Consider the following 15,724-nt stretch of genomic DNA (forward strand, 5'->3'; position numbering starts at 1 on the left):
AAGGCCCCCCACACAAATTTTCTTCCTTTAACACCACTGGATTATGATCCGACAGACTTCTCGGGAATGTGGATTGAGCTAATTGGGGGAAGCACAATAGCACTTCAGGCTAAATCAAGAATCTGTCAAGTCGACTGGCTGAAACAGAAGTACCCCCTGTGAACCAGGTGAACGGACTCCCTGACAGTGGTAGGTCAATAAGGTTCCTACTCTGAATGAACTCTGAAAAATCTCTCATTGGTCTCAAATTTGCAGCAGCTCCAACTTATCGGGAAGATTTAATAAGGAGGTGGCGTGATTGTTAAAAAATTGGTCTAATTACACATTTGATCTTTAATATTTATACATTTTATTAATTTAGTCCTATTTTTAATTTATTTAAATCCAATAAAGTTCTTCTCTACTAAGATGATGACTATGTGTTCCTAAACCACTCAACTCCCTCATTTGGTAATATATTACAACATGTTTTATATACCTTAATCCATTTAATGAAGATATTTATCACATGAAGTTCACTAAAATTCTCAGCTATTCAGGGTTTAATACATAGCTATACTTGCAAAACATGCAAGTAAATCAGCAGACCATCTTATTTTTCCCAGGAAAATTCCTCTAATATATTATATCATGCATATATAAAAATATGAATATAAAGAAATAAAATAAATAAATTGCAGTGATCTTATATTGCATACCAGGCCATAGATGCATCAATCAAAACCTAAACCACTCAGTTTTAGCAGTTTATATTTAACAGCTTTTAAAAACCAAACAACTTCGGTAGTAAATGAATTATTGTTATTCCTTGAGATCCCGAGTTCAAGCACCAAAAATATCAAGAGTATGCGTTCAATGTCAAATGGTTGAAATTATCTTTGAACATATAAATATATTATAGCAACTGGGAATTTATGGGCAGAACTATCAATGGTTCCATCATTTATCATCCTAATTTCCTTGCAGACTCGTTCAAGAACTGCAAGGAAATCCCTCACCACCATAAAGATGGTGAAATTCCCGAAAAATCACCGGTGATCGGTATATGTACCGATCTAACACCGGTCAGATTATATTTTCCGATCTAACACCCGTAGCAGTAAAGCGTGCCCCCTGTCCCGTGCTATATGCTGATTTGGCGCCACGTGGGGTATAGCGCGCCCCCTGCACCGCACTATACACTGACATGGATTACACGTGGGTATAGTGCGGCCCCTGATCCGCGCTATACGCCACGTAAGGGTATAGCGCAGATCAGGGGCCACGTTATACCTGGTTATCTGACACGTGAAGCATAGCGCGGGGGGGGGGCTATACCCATAATTACCCCTATACCCCCGACGCTTCACACCTCAATCCTCCCTATAAATACTCCCATCCTCAATCACTTTCATCACACCAAATTCTCTCAAATTCTCTCAATTTATCTCAAATACTCTCTCTATTTAAGGTATATTTTATAATATTTTTAATATTATGTATTTAATTTATTTAATTATTTTACTTTATTTAATATTTTACTAATATAATTCTTTTGCAGATATATAATGGAAGGCAATCTACTTCGCTTGGATGGAAATCATATATCTCGACACTTTGGTGATACGGTAACATTTTAAGGTTTTAATTTAATTTAAATTATTAGTAATAATTAGTTGATTTATTTAATGCATGATTATTAGATCAAGAATTAATTTTTGTAATTATTTATTTTTAGGAGAAGGACCGTGTATTAGATCATTATATTAGGAATCTTAAGTTAGTGATATCTAGTTGTGTCTTGCCTTATTTAGTAGAGGTTGGATTTGGTTACATAGGCAGATATCAGGGTCACTGTAAGATAGAACCAGACCTTATTTCTGCCTTAGTAGAGCCGTGGAGGCCGGAGACCCACATATTCCATCTTCTGTGCAGAGAGTGCACGATCACGCTTGAGGATGTTTCTATGTACCTGGGGCTTCCGGTGGATGGAGATGTGATATCAGGGATAGCTTCCGGTTCTTGGACTACTTTGTGTCAGGATAATCTAAGACGTGTCCCGAAAGTTTTATCGGAGGTAAGATACCGTTAAATTGGTTAGATGCCAATTTTTGGGGGTTGAGCGCTGACGCCTCTGAGGATGAGGTTAAGATGTATGCACGAGCATGCATATTGCAGTTGATAGGAGGGTTGCTGATGCCGGACAAATCGCGTAACCTAGTTCACTGTATGTGGTTGCGACATCTTAGCGACTTTCGTCTCGCCGGATCATTCAGTTGGGGCTCGGTAGTTTTGGCTTTGTTGTACAGGGAGATGTGTGGAGTCACTGACTACAGGCGTAATGCTATCGGCGGATGTCTCCTACTGCTGCAGTCTCGGGCATGGTATCGATTGCCCTTTTTATGTCCCGTTGTGAAGAACCTATTCGTATTTCCACTACTTCTGAGGTAATTATAAAACTGATTTTGTGTATTAATAATTTTATACAGCGTATAATAATTTTTTTCCTTGAATAGGTGGTCTACTGATAGGAAAAATCATCAGGAGCTACCTGATGATTTATAAAAAATTAGGGTGCTAATCGATCAGAAGGTTGGTACACATGTATGAATTTTAATGTTTAAAAATCGATTTTAGATTATAGTTATATAATTAGATTATTATTTTGATAAAAATTATATATTATTTGTTTTAGTTTGAATGTGTGTCATATTCTACTGATGATGTGAGGGCGGTGATCTCACCTGAGTTGAGGGGTTCATCAGATGTTTGGATGGTGATGGTCCCTCTGATCTGTTATGCGACCGTCGAGTGGCACTCCACTGATCGTGTGCTCCGGCAGTTTGGTTGTTTTCAACCAATTCCGGAAGCACCTCGCAATATGGACGAGTTGCATAGCTTAGATAGACGCGGCAAGACAGATACAGATTGGCTGGTGAGGCATCATGAGTGGGTCGTGTTGTGGGAGGATCGACATCGGAGTCTTCCACGTAGAGAGCCCATTTTTACTGACTTCTTGATGTATGCTGAGGATTATTATGAGTGGTTCAACAGTAACGGGAAACAGTTTCTACTTCCCGATGATGCACGAGGGCAGACCTTTCCACGACGTCAACAGAGACATTCACCGACACAGCACCATCGTCCCCCGACTCGTAGACGGAGAGCATGTGCTTCCGGTTCATCCTCAACTGCACCAGCAATACCTTCACAGCAGCCACCGCAGCCATTTATGATGCCGCAGCCATATATGATGCCGTCATCGCCTTTCCATTACCAGATGTCGCCGTCGCCTTCACCTGGTTTTATGACCCCGCCGCCGCCACCATCACAGATGACCCCTCCTGGAGGCTATTATGGGTCTATGTTTGTAGATCTGACTTAGGGTTCATATGCTGGATATTTAGCGGGTTCAACCTCATCACCCATGGTCGCAGCACAGGCACCTCCTGTACAGTTTTCACACTCAGCGATGTCTGGGTTTTCCCAATTTTTCCAGTTTTCGCAGGCCGGTGGGATAGTCAGTCATACACCTCCAGGGTCCTTATTCTATGGAGGTGTTTCATCATCATCAGCTCCTCATCAACCTAATGTACCTGCTCATGACGACGACGACGATGATGATGACAGCGAGGAGTCAGAACTTGTGATACGAAGAAATCCTCCTCGAGACCGACAACCACTGCCCTGCGGAACACATTCACGACGCATGCATCGATAGATTTTTTTATTATATTTGTATTTACTTTATTTTTTTTAATTGTAATTTTTTATTATTTCTCATTTAATACTTACTTTATTTTGTTAAATCTGTTGGACTTTTTTTAAATATATTTTAGTTAATTTTGTTTATTACCATTTAATATCAGTTATTGTAATTTGGTTATCATTTACCATTCAATTCTTATTGTAAGTTTGTTGTATTTAAATACCAAATTGTTATTAGTTTGATAAAATTTAATGATTGTGTTCGTTTTTTTAATCTTCATCAGCGATTATCGAATGACATTAACTTGAAGTAAATGCAAATTAAAATACAAGAATTATTATTTGATAAACAAATACATCATTTCCTCATCAATTGTTACTTGATGACAACAGAAGTGGACATGTTTTTTTAGTGTTTCATGGGTTTCTACAACGGCCACATCTTATGTCTTGTCTAGATCTTTCTCGAATATCCATATCGCAATTAATTCGATTGGATTTTGGACGACCACGCTCCCTCAATAAACTCGGATTTGGTACAATCAGAAGCCAATATTGAACCTCATCAGGGTCTTTGTCATTACCTATGGAGAGAAACTCAAATTCTTATACCTTAAAAACTTCAGATAGTAGGTATACGGGATCCACAAAATGGTTATAGTCTTTACGTGTATGCGAGCAAGATGCTATCACATGAGAGCATGGATACTTCAGAGCTTAAAAAAACCCGCAGTCGCACGTTCTGTCCCTTATATTTACTCTTAACGACACAGCTTCAATCCCTTGAAGAGGTCGCGACAACTCTGTGACACGAAACATTCCATGCCTTCTAGAGAAGCTTGTTACAGACATTCCATTTGATGCAACAATTTTTTTTCTGTAGATCTGCAACTAATCTAGGGTGATAGACATGACCGCCTTGCATCCAGGTTTGAGCTTGTCCCCCGAGCTTCGAAAAAAGCGCCCCTAAACGAAAATATGTAGTTTTTACCAAAGCCGCTACAGTAAGTGACGTGCACCCTTGAAGGTTGAATTGATTGCCTCAGCCAAGTTGGTCGTCATGTGTCCATATCGATATCCACCATCATATGCGGCCGTCCACATTTCTTTATCGATGAGGCTGATGTAATCGTATCCTTCCTCGTTCTTCGCCTGAAAATCTTGAAACATTGATTCAAACGTTCGAGGAAGTAGTTCGTAACCTGATCAAAAAATGTATAACTTACTAACTTGCTTTCTTTGCAAAATTAAAATGATCAAAAAATGTATAACTTACTAACTTGCTTTCACTTACCCATGCGCACAATTAATTGACGCTCATCATTCTTCTTGTACCTTCTATGATAGTTCGCAGCAATGTGTCGGAGACAATACCTATGTTGGACAAAGAGTGGTTGCCACATTGGACCCAAAGACTCCATTGCTGCTTTGATCCCAGGTCCGCGATCTGAAATGACACAAATGTTTTCCCTCGTGATAACATGTGCACGTAAATTTCGGAGGAAAAAAGCCCAAGAATCTGTATCTTCTCCTTCGACAAGAGCAAAAGCAACTGGAAGAATGTTGCGATTGTCATCTTGGACAACTGCCAATAATAAAACTTGCTTGTATTTTCCATACAAGAAAGTCCCGTCGATCTGGACCACATGCTTGCAGTATTTGGCAGCATTAACGCACTGTGGGTAACTCCAAAAAACCCGGTAGAATTGGCTTTGATCATGAAGAACTCGATCATTATGGTATGCATAGGAGGTTTCGAAGTCCACAATTGTCCCAGGATTCAACGTCTGCACCAGCCTAAACCAACCTGGAAGTTCGTTGTAAGATGCATCTCATTCGCCATGAAGTTTGACAATGGCATTTTGTTTTGCCAACCAAGCTTTTTTATATGAGACAGTGTACCCATACTGCAATTGTATAGCTGAAATCAACACTGCAACAGCTATATGAGAGCTTGCTTTTACCATGGGCATGATGGCTTGGCATATCACTTCAGAGTCCAAGTTGGGATGATCTTCGTTGACCTCTCCAACACAACATGTGTGAGGACCGTTGTATACTGTTAGTTCTCATATGTTGTTTTTCCTCTTCCTTTTCGATGCGTGAACCATCCAATTGCATCCGTTTTCGCGTCGGGCACAGTAGCATACATATTTTTTGGTCGTGGATCGGTTGACTCTGGACTGAACAGAATTACAGATATTGTAATTTTTTATAGCCATCACCGCTTCTTCTTTGCTTGAGAACTCCATGCCTAAAGATAACTCGCCATTATTTATTGATGAGTAATATCCATAGTCACCGAGATAAGGCATATCCACAAATTCTGGCCCGTACATTGCACCATAATCAGCTTCATACATGTGTGTAGAAGGGTTAGTTTGTGCCACATTTCCTGGAACTTCATCATCATCAGAGTTGAATTGCGGTGATTATTGGTGAATGAATAGTCCAGTCTTAGCACCATCCGCACCAGGCTCACGAAGCGGTTCTTCTGGTGGAGATTATGGTTCCTCCATGCTCTCCACATTTAGGTCGAAGAACCTACTACTTGCACGTCTTCCCCTTGAACTGGAAGGCATATCGACATTGAGATCGAAAAAACTCGCAGTCGAATGCCTCCCCCTGGAGCTTGAAGCCATGATGTCAAATGGAAACTACACAGATGGTTGCGTCGATGGCATCTCCATATGGTCAAAGAAATTTGCAGATGAATGTCTTTCCCTTGAACTGGACGCGGTGTTGCCATACGGATTGTTCGTGGACCTACCTTGGTACATATCGTAAGGAGTTACGGATGAATGTCTCCCCATTATGGCATTAAAATCATTACACATTACTGTAGTCGGGCTGTCAACTTGATTAACTTGTTCAGCCAGCCTATAGTGTAAGCTTAAAGATTGACCCCAAACAGCACGCACTTAAACAAAATGTGCATATATCTCAATAGCGGCGTCTGAATAATTACTTTGAGCTTCAACCATCATTTGAACATCATCATTGTTCGAAAATTCGAATGCTGTATAAGTTAATGGCAACAATGATGTTGGAAATCTGTACTGTAATGACGACATTCTTCTACTACTTCCAACATGAATCTTCCTCGAAATATTCGTTATCAGCTCCTCAAGAGTTATGTTTCTCTTGAATGATATTTTAACACGCTCATTTGATACGAAAACAACGCCGGTTTCATCTTCTCGAATTTCACCATCATAATAAACAATAGCTGAAAGTCGCGTCATTCTTTGAGTTTAAAAGTGCGGCAATATTATATCTGCAAAAAAAAAACTGAAACAAACCTGATTAAATAAATTATATATGAACGAAAATATAACACAATAAATTTTTTACACATCGACGTAAATAATTTAAATAATATAATTTTATATTATTACCTGTACCGCAAAACTATTTCGACGTATACTCCCACTTTTCAATTTTACAAACATAAAAATTAATTGAAAATAATTAGTATAATATTTTTTCAAATAATGATAATAAACAATAAGTATAATTAAAAAATTATAACAAAATTACCTTATAACGAAAAATCGCACGAACTTCTAAATCAAATATGAGAAGATTGCCAGAATTATTACTCGTTGACGGAATTGTTGTATTAATTTATAAGTTGAGAGGAGATATGCGAGGAGATGTGAGAAACTTAACCGGCAGAGGAGGGTATTTATAACCATATAAGGCGTGGTACCTGCACCGCGCTATATGTAATTATTCAGATAAAAGATATAGCGCGGACCAAGACCGCGTTAAATATAATTTACCCCTACGTGGCGTATAGCGCACCCTCTGATCCGCGCTATACCCCTACGTGGCGTATAGCGCGGTGCAGGGGGCGCGCTATAACCCACGTGACACCAAATCAGTATATAGCGCGGTTCAGGGGACACGCTTTACTGCTACGTGTGTTAGATCGGGAAATATAATCTGACCAGTGTTAGATCGGTAAATATACCGATCACCGGTGATTTTTCGGGAAATACACCCATAAAGATCCTAAATGAGGGGCTTATTCCTTTGTTGAGTTCCATGGAAGTATTTTGTGATCTCCTTTACTAGGGACACTGTCACGCTTTCATGGGTATATTAAACATGTTGCAATATATTAACAAACTTATTTAATTGAATTAAAATTAAGACTAAATTAATAAAATGTATAAATATTGAGGATCAAATATATAATTATACCAATTTTTTAAGTTATGTCACCTCCAATGATAACAACAAGTGACTTAATTGACATACTTAAATAATTAAATAATTTGATTGACAAAAATTCAAAATTGATGATCAAAATGAAAAGAAAATATAGTTAAGCGGTCATACGAATAACTTATCATATTATTTATATAGGAGTTGATTTGTATCACATGTTCTCAAAATATAATCCTCATTTTAAATTGGTCCATAAACTTTTAATTTTATCCCTAAACTATGACTATCATTCTAAATTAGACCTCAAACTTTTAAATATTTCTATTTTATCCCCAAACTATGATCTTCATTCTAAATTAATCCCTAAACTTTTGAACATTCCAATTTCATCCCTTATTAGAATATTCAAAAGTTTAAGACCAATATAAAAAAGGTTAATAGTTTGGGAAAATATGATGCAAATAACTCTTTATATACACTTGAGTTTGATCATATTTGAACTCACTCTCCAAATAAACAGGCCTATTTCATATGAGCTTTATAGCATACTTACCGGGCATTTCTATGGGACCCTCCAATAATATATCATTTTACTTCGATAAAATGTCTTTTTTTAGTTTTCTATTCGCAAAACAATAAGAGATAAAAAAAAATTTAAAATTCATGAGAATTATCTTTGAATATATATTAACTTGTACTTATCACATATTAATAATAAATAAATAAAAAGAATTCGTGGGAAATATTGGTAGATGAGACATTGTATATAAAAATGAAAATAATAAACTATACCTATGACCACTTAACTATTGCTCTTTTCATTGTGACCATCAATCTTTCAATTTTGTCAATAAGACCACTTAACTATTTAAATGTTAATGGCAAGTGACTTAATTGGCAACAATGAAATAGTTAGGTAATCTGATTGACAAAATTAAAAGACCGGTGGTCAAAATGAAAAGGGATAATAGTTAAGTGGTCATAATTATAGTTTACCCAAAAGAAAAAAAAATCAGAATAAAACTTGTTTATGCATCAACTATTTCATCAATGCCCAAACTCCTGCTTTAAACAATTAAAACTGGCCTACCACTTCCAGCCCCTTATCAACATAAAAAGGAACTGCAGCTATATCTGTTTTGGCCTTCTTTAATGATAAAAAAAAAATGCAACAATCGGTTCATCTATTATCCCAATAATGAAAAAAACGCATGGCAGACTAAAGTTACTTCCAAACTCTGTTTCACCTAAGCAGTGATAACCTAGGCAAAGTGGCTTCTGTTTATTGTAATAAAAACAAGCAAGGTAAGATGGATTGTTTCACCTTAATGCTTTTTCAATCTCTTCCTTCTTGTAGAGGTTTTATTTGCATTCTGAAATGTTCGACTTCGAAGAGCTCCTGCAGTAGCATAAGTCCTAAGTTTCTCAAGGATCCTCCTCTCACTTGTTCGTAATACCAAAGAATGATACAATTTCCTTTCTTTCATGCAACTTCTCTTTAAAGCTTCCATATCCTCATCTATCGAATTTGAACCATAACAACTCTCACGAATGTCGGCAAGTGCCAAGAGGGCATCGCAAACTTTTTCTGTCAGCAACAACTCCTTGCTGATTTTTGAGCTCGTGTCCCATGTAATATCATGTTTTTCTGATAAGATCATGCCAATATTTCCATTAACCTTATCTGCAGTGCAAATGGTAATATCCAACTTATGACATGTATCATCTGGCAATAACATTATGTATAATAATGACAATAGTTCCATTTCAGGTTCCCCGTCAAATGAGATCTCAAAATATTCAGAATCCTCGCTTGTACTTCCAGACAAATATAATCTTCTCCAAAGGGACAACCTTGATCTGCAGTGCCGACTAGAGAACAGCGAACAGCCCCACTTGAGAACCAATTCCAAATCTATGTTCACGATATCAAAAGGATTATTAGGCTCTGTAAACCCGTATCTGTGAAGCAAAGCAGCATTGCCAAGCGACCCATATGTGTTAAAAACCTGAGATAAGAAATTTTAGATTCACTGTAAAAAGAAAGCCAGCAAAAAAGAAAAGAAAAATGTAGCTGGATGTAGGAACTCGAACAGGAAATGAATGTTCAGTAGATAAAAAGTACCAATCCACCTAATATGTAAAGTAGATATGCTTTTTTCTCATGCCCCAAAACTGGGCAAAAGAATGTTATCAACCCAAACCAAAGCAATAATATCTCGAGCAATGTTCCAAGATAATCCAGAGCCCTTATTTTTCCAAATAAAAATGCCAACAGACATCCTTATTGCAAATCTGATATTGGAATTCAACACAAACGACTTTAAAGTCTCAAAAAAAACAAAGCAAACTAAATAAAATATGCAAATATCTTTACAATATATGATCTCAAATAGACAAAATGTCAAGATACCAAAAGTAAGCTCCAAATTTATCTTTTAGTTTTCCACCGAATTAAAGCTCTAAACATTTTACCATCTGAAAAAGGTGAACAAGTTTATGGGCAAACCACTAAATAAGTATAGGCTCACACACAATGAGATTAAGCATCATTGTCCATATATCATACAAGTTATTTAAGAACATCAGTAAAATTGTGCTATCAAAACAGTTAAGAAATCATCAAATCGTCATAATCATATAGAGAGACCAACAAGCTGAAAGATTAATAGCAAGATGAAAGATTTAAAGCAACACTTGAAACACTTGCACGTGGCAAAAATTAATACTATCCTAATCTAGATATTACTTGAAGTGACTAGCAACCTAATGAATATTAAGTGAAGAATATCTTCCTTGAGAGACCTATAAGAGGGGTATACATAGAAATTCAACACAGATTGAATACTGAAGGAATCAAGATCAAGGCATGTTGGCTGAAAGAGGATTTATTTGGATCTAGGACTGGAAATATACACAATTATTGATAGATGGTCAACCTAAGGTATCCCACATATCTTGGAGGTAATTTGATTTCCTGCAAGTGTAAGAAACAAAATGTTATAGATATAACAATTGCTGAAATAGAATTCTGGGCTCTAGCAATTGGTAATATGAACTATGCGGGTGAGGATTATCTTGAAGGATCTGAAGGTTAATTTTGAAGAGCCGAAGAAGCTATACAGTGACAGTAACGCTGCCATACAAATAGACCATAATCCAATACAACGTGACCAAACCAAACATGTGGAAGTAGAAATATATTTAATTAAAGGTGGAGTCCATAGAAGTTTGCCTCAACTGCATGCCAACAAAACACTAGTTAGAAAAATGTATGGGCTTGACCATGGGCCCTATGAGAACTTGGCGAGGCAATTGGTTATGCATGACATTTACTCCCCAAAGCGAGGGGAGAGTTGACCAAATATTCAAGTCCAATGCAATGGATGCAAAAAATTAAGCTAGACGAGAGATTTTAAGAGAATAGGTGATATTAACATACTCATAAAAAGTTGAAGAACATGGGACAGTTAGCCTTGTAATACAAATTTCACTGGCTGCTAGGGGATGCAATTGTTCTCGAGGATAATGCAGATTAGCATCAATATTGCCAACGTGATTTCCCTCTCACAACTATTACTAAAAACTTATTGCCATCTTTGATTGTCATTTGCATTTTAAAGAAGAAAAACAAAAATTGCAATCAAATATTGAAGCAACTTTTTTTTTGAAGAATCATACACAATAGTTTAGATAATAAAATCATAATTTTCTAATATAGAAAATTTGTTATAATCTGTTTTAAGGTTTAAATATTTGCCCACATCTAATTATTATGATATTGGCCTAGCACTTAACATAGTAAAGGTGCAAGCATGCTCTATGCACTAGAATCCTTGGATTTCCTGGGACGTAAGACACAAAAAACACTTGCCTTGTGTGAGTCAGGGTGCAATATGTATAGACCTGTGTTACCGTGTTCATATCTATGTTTTATATACAGAATAAGCTTAAGATGTATGTAAGATTCTGATAACAAATTCTAAAGAGTGGTCTATTTATAAAAGAAAACAGGCAAAAAATTATTTCCATTTTGATGCCCAACATGCATGATTTCCTTATGGTTCCATACTTGTTAAATATGCAAAACATAGAGAAGTTCAGAGTTTGATATCGTCACCCTTTTTTCCTATGGTTAATGAAATGAAATATTAAAGAAATTAAAGGAAAATTCAATCAGACAGGCTTTTCTTGTGTCTACCATCTTACAAAAAGGCATTGCTACTTAACTGCTAGCTCAAGTATCTTCATACAGGGTAGCATAAAAGAAAAGCCTTCAACCCTAACCCAAAAAAAGACCTATAATCACTATACGTCAAAACCAATAATTGTGGGACAAAATGGAGAAGCTAACAATATAAGTTCAGCAGAAGTTAATCCCAATAATAAATCAATACAAGACACAAGTAGAAACTAACCTCATCACCTGATTTGACTTCTCTTACCATAATCATTTGCAACATCATAGGATCCTCCCCAGGCATTGACAAGAGATCTGAATCACTATGAATGTATGAATTCTCACTGCTGGTGGAAGCAGTCTCATCATAGTCAGAAATTTTACTTAGTTCATTCTTATCACTATTTTCACTGTCAACATCATCTTCGTATTCTTGATTAGGGGATACAGAGGTGAAGTGTACATCCTCCGCTCCAGTCTTATGATTAAAGCTGGAATTTTTACAAAAAAATTAAAAGAAAAAAAGAATGAGGCTAAGTATATAGTGTAAAGCAATGTGAAGACCCTAATCACAAACTTACACAATGTTTTGGCGTTTTGACTATATGCCATGATTGAAAAGGTTTGAAATAAGGCTATGTGCTATACCAATTTTAACCTCTGAGTTTGAGCAATGAAATGAGATGGAAGCTACACCCTTCACTAGGATGGCAAGTATTTTAGGTAATTCATACACTGTTTAATAGTAGATAGTCCGTAATATTAGTAAATTGATATCTATTAACATTCCTAAATGATTGTGGAGTAATCCTAAAAATTAAGAAGGTATACTTACAGATCTGCCAAAGGAACCATCCCAGAGCCATGGTATTCATCTATCATGAAAGATCGAGAAGAAATAAGACTTCTTGCAGCAAAGTATTCTTCGACACTAAAAGAGCTGGGATCAAGGGACTGAGAAGCCGAATATATGAGGGGCAGAATATTTTCTTTCCAATCCTCATACATAAGAGTCTTATCTTCTTTAATTGCCTGCCTATTATAGAACAAATTATTTTAAAAAAAATGATACCCCAGGGGAAAAAATATTTTGCTCATGAATCATGTCAAGGTGCTAGTGCGAAAACTTGCAGAATAATAATAATGAAGCCAAAAAAAAAATAAAGAAAACAACTCCTAAATCATATATTGCATCATGATTTCAAGTATCATTCTGTTTAAATTTCAACCATTTCCATAAAAGTAATTTCAAGTTTTCAACATACAGTTCATATATATATATATATATATAATTCCAACCTCTCTAATTACTCTTTACCGAAATGGGATTTTTTTTCTATATCCTCAATCAACAAGTAGAGCAAGATCCCAACACTAAAAACGGGAAGAGCATCAGTTAGCAGATACATCATACCTTATGCAGCTCAGTCCCAGGGAGTAAAGAATCAACCTCCCCCAGAGTCCAAACCAAAGGCAAGCATTCTTGAGGCGGCAAAAGCTGAAGGTAACCAGCCCAAGGAGAGTCTTGATCCAAGCTCTTTTCGTACATCAAAGCCACGGAGAGACCCAAAAGACCATCCAAACTAGCGGACTCGATCATTTCCCGGGCCCCGCTGGTCTTGATAGTAAGGCAAGCGGTCTTTGGTATATTGGCGACCACATCGCCTTCGTGTAAATCAGATAATGTTCTCACTGAAATCCCTTGGTCGGGGCAGTCTATAAACTCGAGCGTGTCGCTGTATTCGATGCCTTGAGATTTCATCCACCTCTTGAATGCCCTTAATCGTCTGCTAGTATAAATAGACAATGGCAAGGGCTGAAACTCTTAGCATTTTTGGTAAAGAGACAAGGCAGTTTAATAGATGTAAGACAGTGTTACCTGGAACTGGAAGCCATGAATGAAAGGAGAAGATGCTTCGACGGCGTAAACTGAACTTGAATGGGTTCAGCTGGTTTGGCCTCTTAGGGCGCCTTTTTCCGATTTCTCACGTACGATGGAATTGAATAAATTACAAATTTAATAATTGAACTTTACTCTCTCTTATTTTATTTATTTTAATTTTAATATTTTTTTAATTTAATTATTAACTTTATACATTTATTATTTTAGTTACCCTACCGTTAACTTTCTAACGTCATTATGATATGGATTCAATAAATATTTTTTAAACATTAAAATACATGTAAAAAAAATAAAATAATTAAAATTTCTTCCATTTTCATTCATTCCTCCTTCTCCTCCTCTTCCGTTTTCTCTATTACTCTCTTCAACTTGGGGCACCCTCTTATACTTAGTTGATTTGTCCTTTTATAAAATTGTAGAGTGACATTTTGGGTTTTATACATCTTTAACAGCTTTTTTTAATAAAAAAATGGATTAATAGTAATTTGATCATGGGAATTGTTGATTTGTAATTACTGAATTTGTAATTTATTCGTTGGAATTTAAATTTAAAATTTTCAATACAATTTGGGGCAAAGCATATAAATGGTATCCCGACTATAAGGTGTTTCTTTATTGGGTCATCTAACTATTAAAAATTATAGAACGATCTTTCGACTATAGGACTTTATTTTGTCGAGTCCTCCGAGTGTTAAAAGTTATAGATTGTCATACGACTATTCATATGTTACAAACTCATCGTTTTTTCTGTTGAAAAGTTAGCGGTCGTCTAAGCTGGACATTAACCTGTTGACTGGATATGATAAAATCTGATCTCAAAACAATTTGAAATGTATTTTATGGATCGATTTTCCATTTATATTATGTCGTCGAACCAGTTCTTGAAACATTATGTCGTCAAGTCAGTGCTTGCAAGCAACGACAGTGCGAGTAGGCAGGAGACATCATTGAAATATGATTTTATCATATCTCAGTCAGTAAGTTAACATCCAACTCACACAGTCGTCAACTTTTTAACGAAAAAAATATGAATTTGGAACATATGAAAAACCAAGTGACCATTTTACTAGTCGAGAGACTCAACAAAACAATGTCATATAATCGATGGATCATTTTATAATTTTTAATAGTCGAATGAAACGATAAAATCTATAATCAAGGGATCCTTGATCATTTGTGTACCTTACTTTACAATTTAATGCGAACCGTGTCTCCAAATGGACCAATGCCCGCTTAAAAACAAAAACAAAAACAAATTCCCACCAAATTTAGGTGAATTATCAATTTTATTTTTTCAATGTATTAAAACTTTGCAATAGAAGTTAAATAAATTAGGAGTTAAATCCTCTTTATTTTAATTTTATCTAATTTTAATCTATTAATTAAAAAAATCTATTACATTATCAATTTTTTACATTTTAATTATTAATCATTAACTCTCGTTACTTTTAGGTAGTATCATTTTTAAAATTAGTCTCCAAATTTTAGATAAAATAATTATTTTTAATATAATCCCTAAACTTTATATAAAACATCATTTTGATCTCATAATTCAATCTATATCCCTTGTTATCAACAACCTCTTACCACGTCAAATACTATCATTGCTCATCACCTTCGATAACAATTGAACTCCTCTTTAATTTTTGAATGTACATTTGATGTTTCTTTTAAAAATAGAATGTACATCTAATGTTTTTTTTTAAAGTACTCTATAACGAAAACTTATTTAGATCATCATTGTAATTTATTCATGGGTAAACTACATAAATAGTCAC

The 15,724-nt window shown here is 35.8% G+C and overlaps 1 protein-coding gene across 2 annotated transcripts; it reads right to left on the reverse strand.

The window, feature by feature from the left end:
• Nucleotides 1–8,936: 8,936 nt before the first annotated feature.
• On the reverse strand, nucleotides 8,937–13,975 carry LOC120162878 (ribosomal lysine N-methyltransferase 3). Of its 2 annotated transcripts, XM_039172952.1 has the most exons (6): nucleotides 13,929–13,975; nucleotides 13,458–13,830; nucleotides 12,879–13,075; nucleotides 12,282–12,534; nucleotides 9,543–9,872; nucleotides 9,254–9,451 (listed from the first exon to the last, which is right to left on the reverse strand). In XM_039172952.1, the coding sequence occupies exons 1-6, from the start codon at nucleotides 13,937–13,939 to the stop codon at nucleotides 9,383–9,385; spliced, it is 1,233 nt and encodes a 410-aa protein (XP_039028883.1). In that variant the 5' UTR covers nucleotides 13,940–13,975; the 3' UTR covers nucleotides 9,254–9,382. The 2 variants fall into 2 exon arrangements, with proteins under 2 accessions (XP_039028877.1, XP_039028883.1); XM_039172946.1 differs by having other exon boundaries at nucleotides 8,937–9,872.
• Nucleotides 13,976–15,724: the final 1,749 nt, after the last annotated feature.

This window comes from Hibiscus syriacus, unplaced genomic scaffold (assembly GCF_006381635.1).
Source record: "Hibiscus syriacus cultivar Baekdansim isolate YM2019G1 unplaced genomic scaffold, ASM638163v2 tig00002898_pilon, whole genome shotgun sequence".
Classification (NCBI taxonomy): Eukaryota; Viridiplantae; Streptophyta; class Magnoliopsida; order Malvales; family Malvaceae; genus Hibiscus; species Hibiscus syriacus.

What these genes read in the sequence shown, in the direction of transcription:
- LOC120162878 (XM_039172946.1), bottom strand. An exon ending in CTGGGACTGAGCTGCATAAG is followed by an intron (nt 13,076 to 13,457) that starts GTATGATGTATC and finishes TATAATAGGCAG; the next exon opens with GCAATTAAAGAAGATAAGAC. An exon ending in ATGGTTCCTTTGGCAGATCT is followed by an intron (nt 12,535 to 12,878) that starts GTAAGTATACCT and finishes TAAAAATTCCAG; the next exon opens with CTTTAATCATAAGACTGGAG.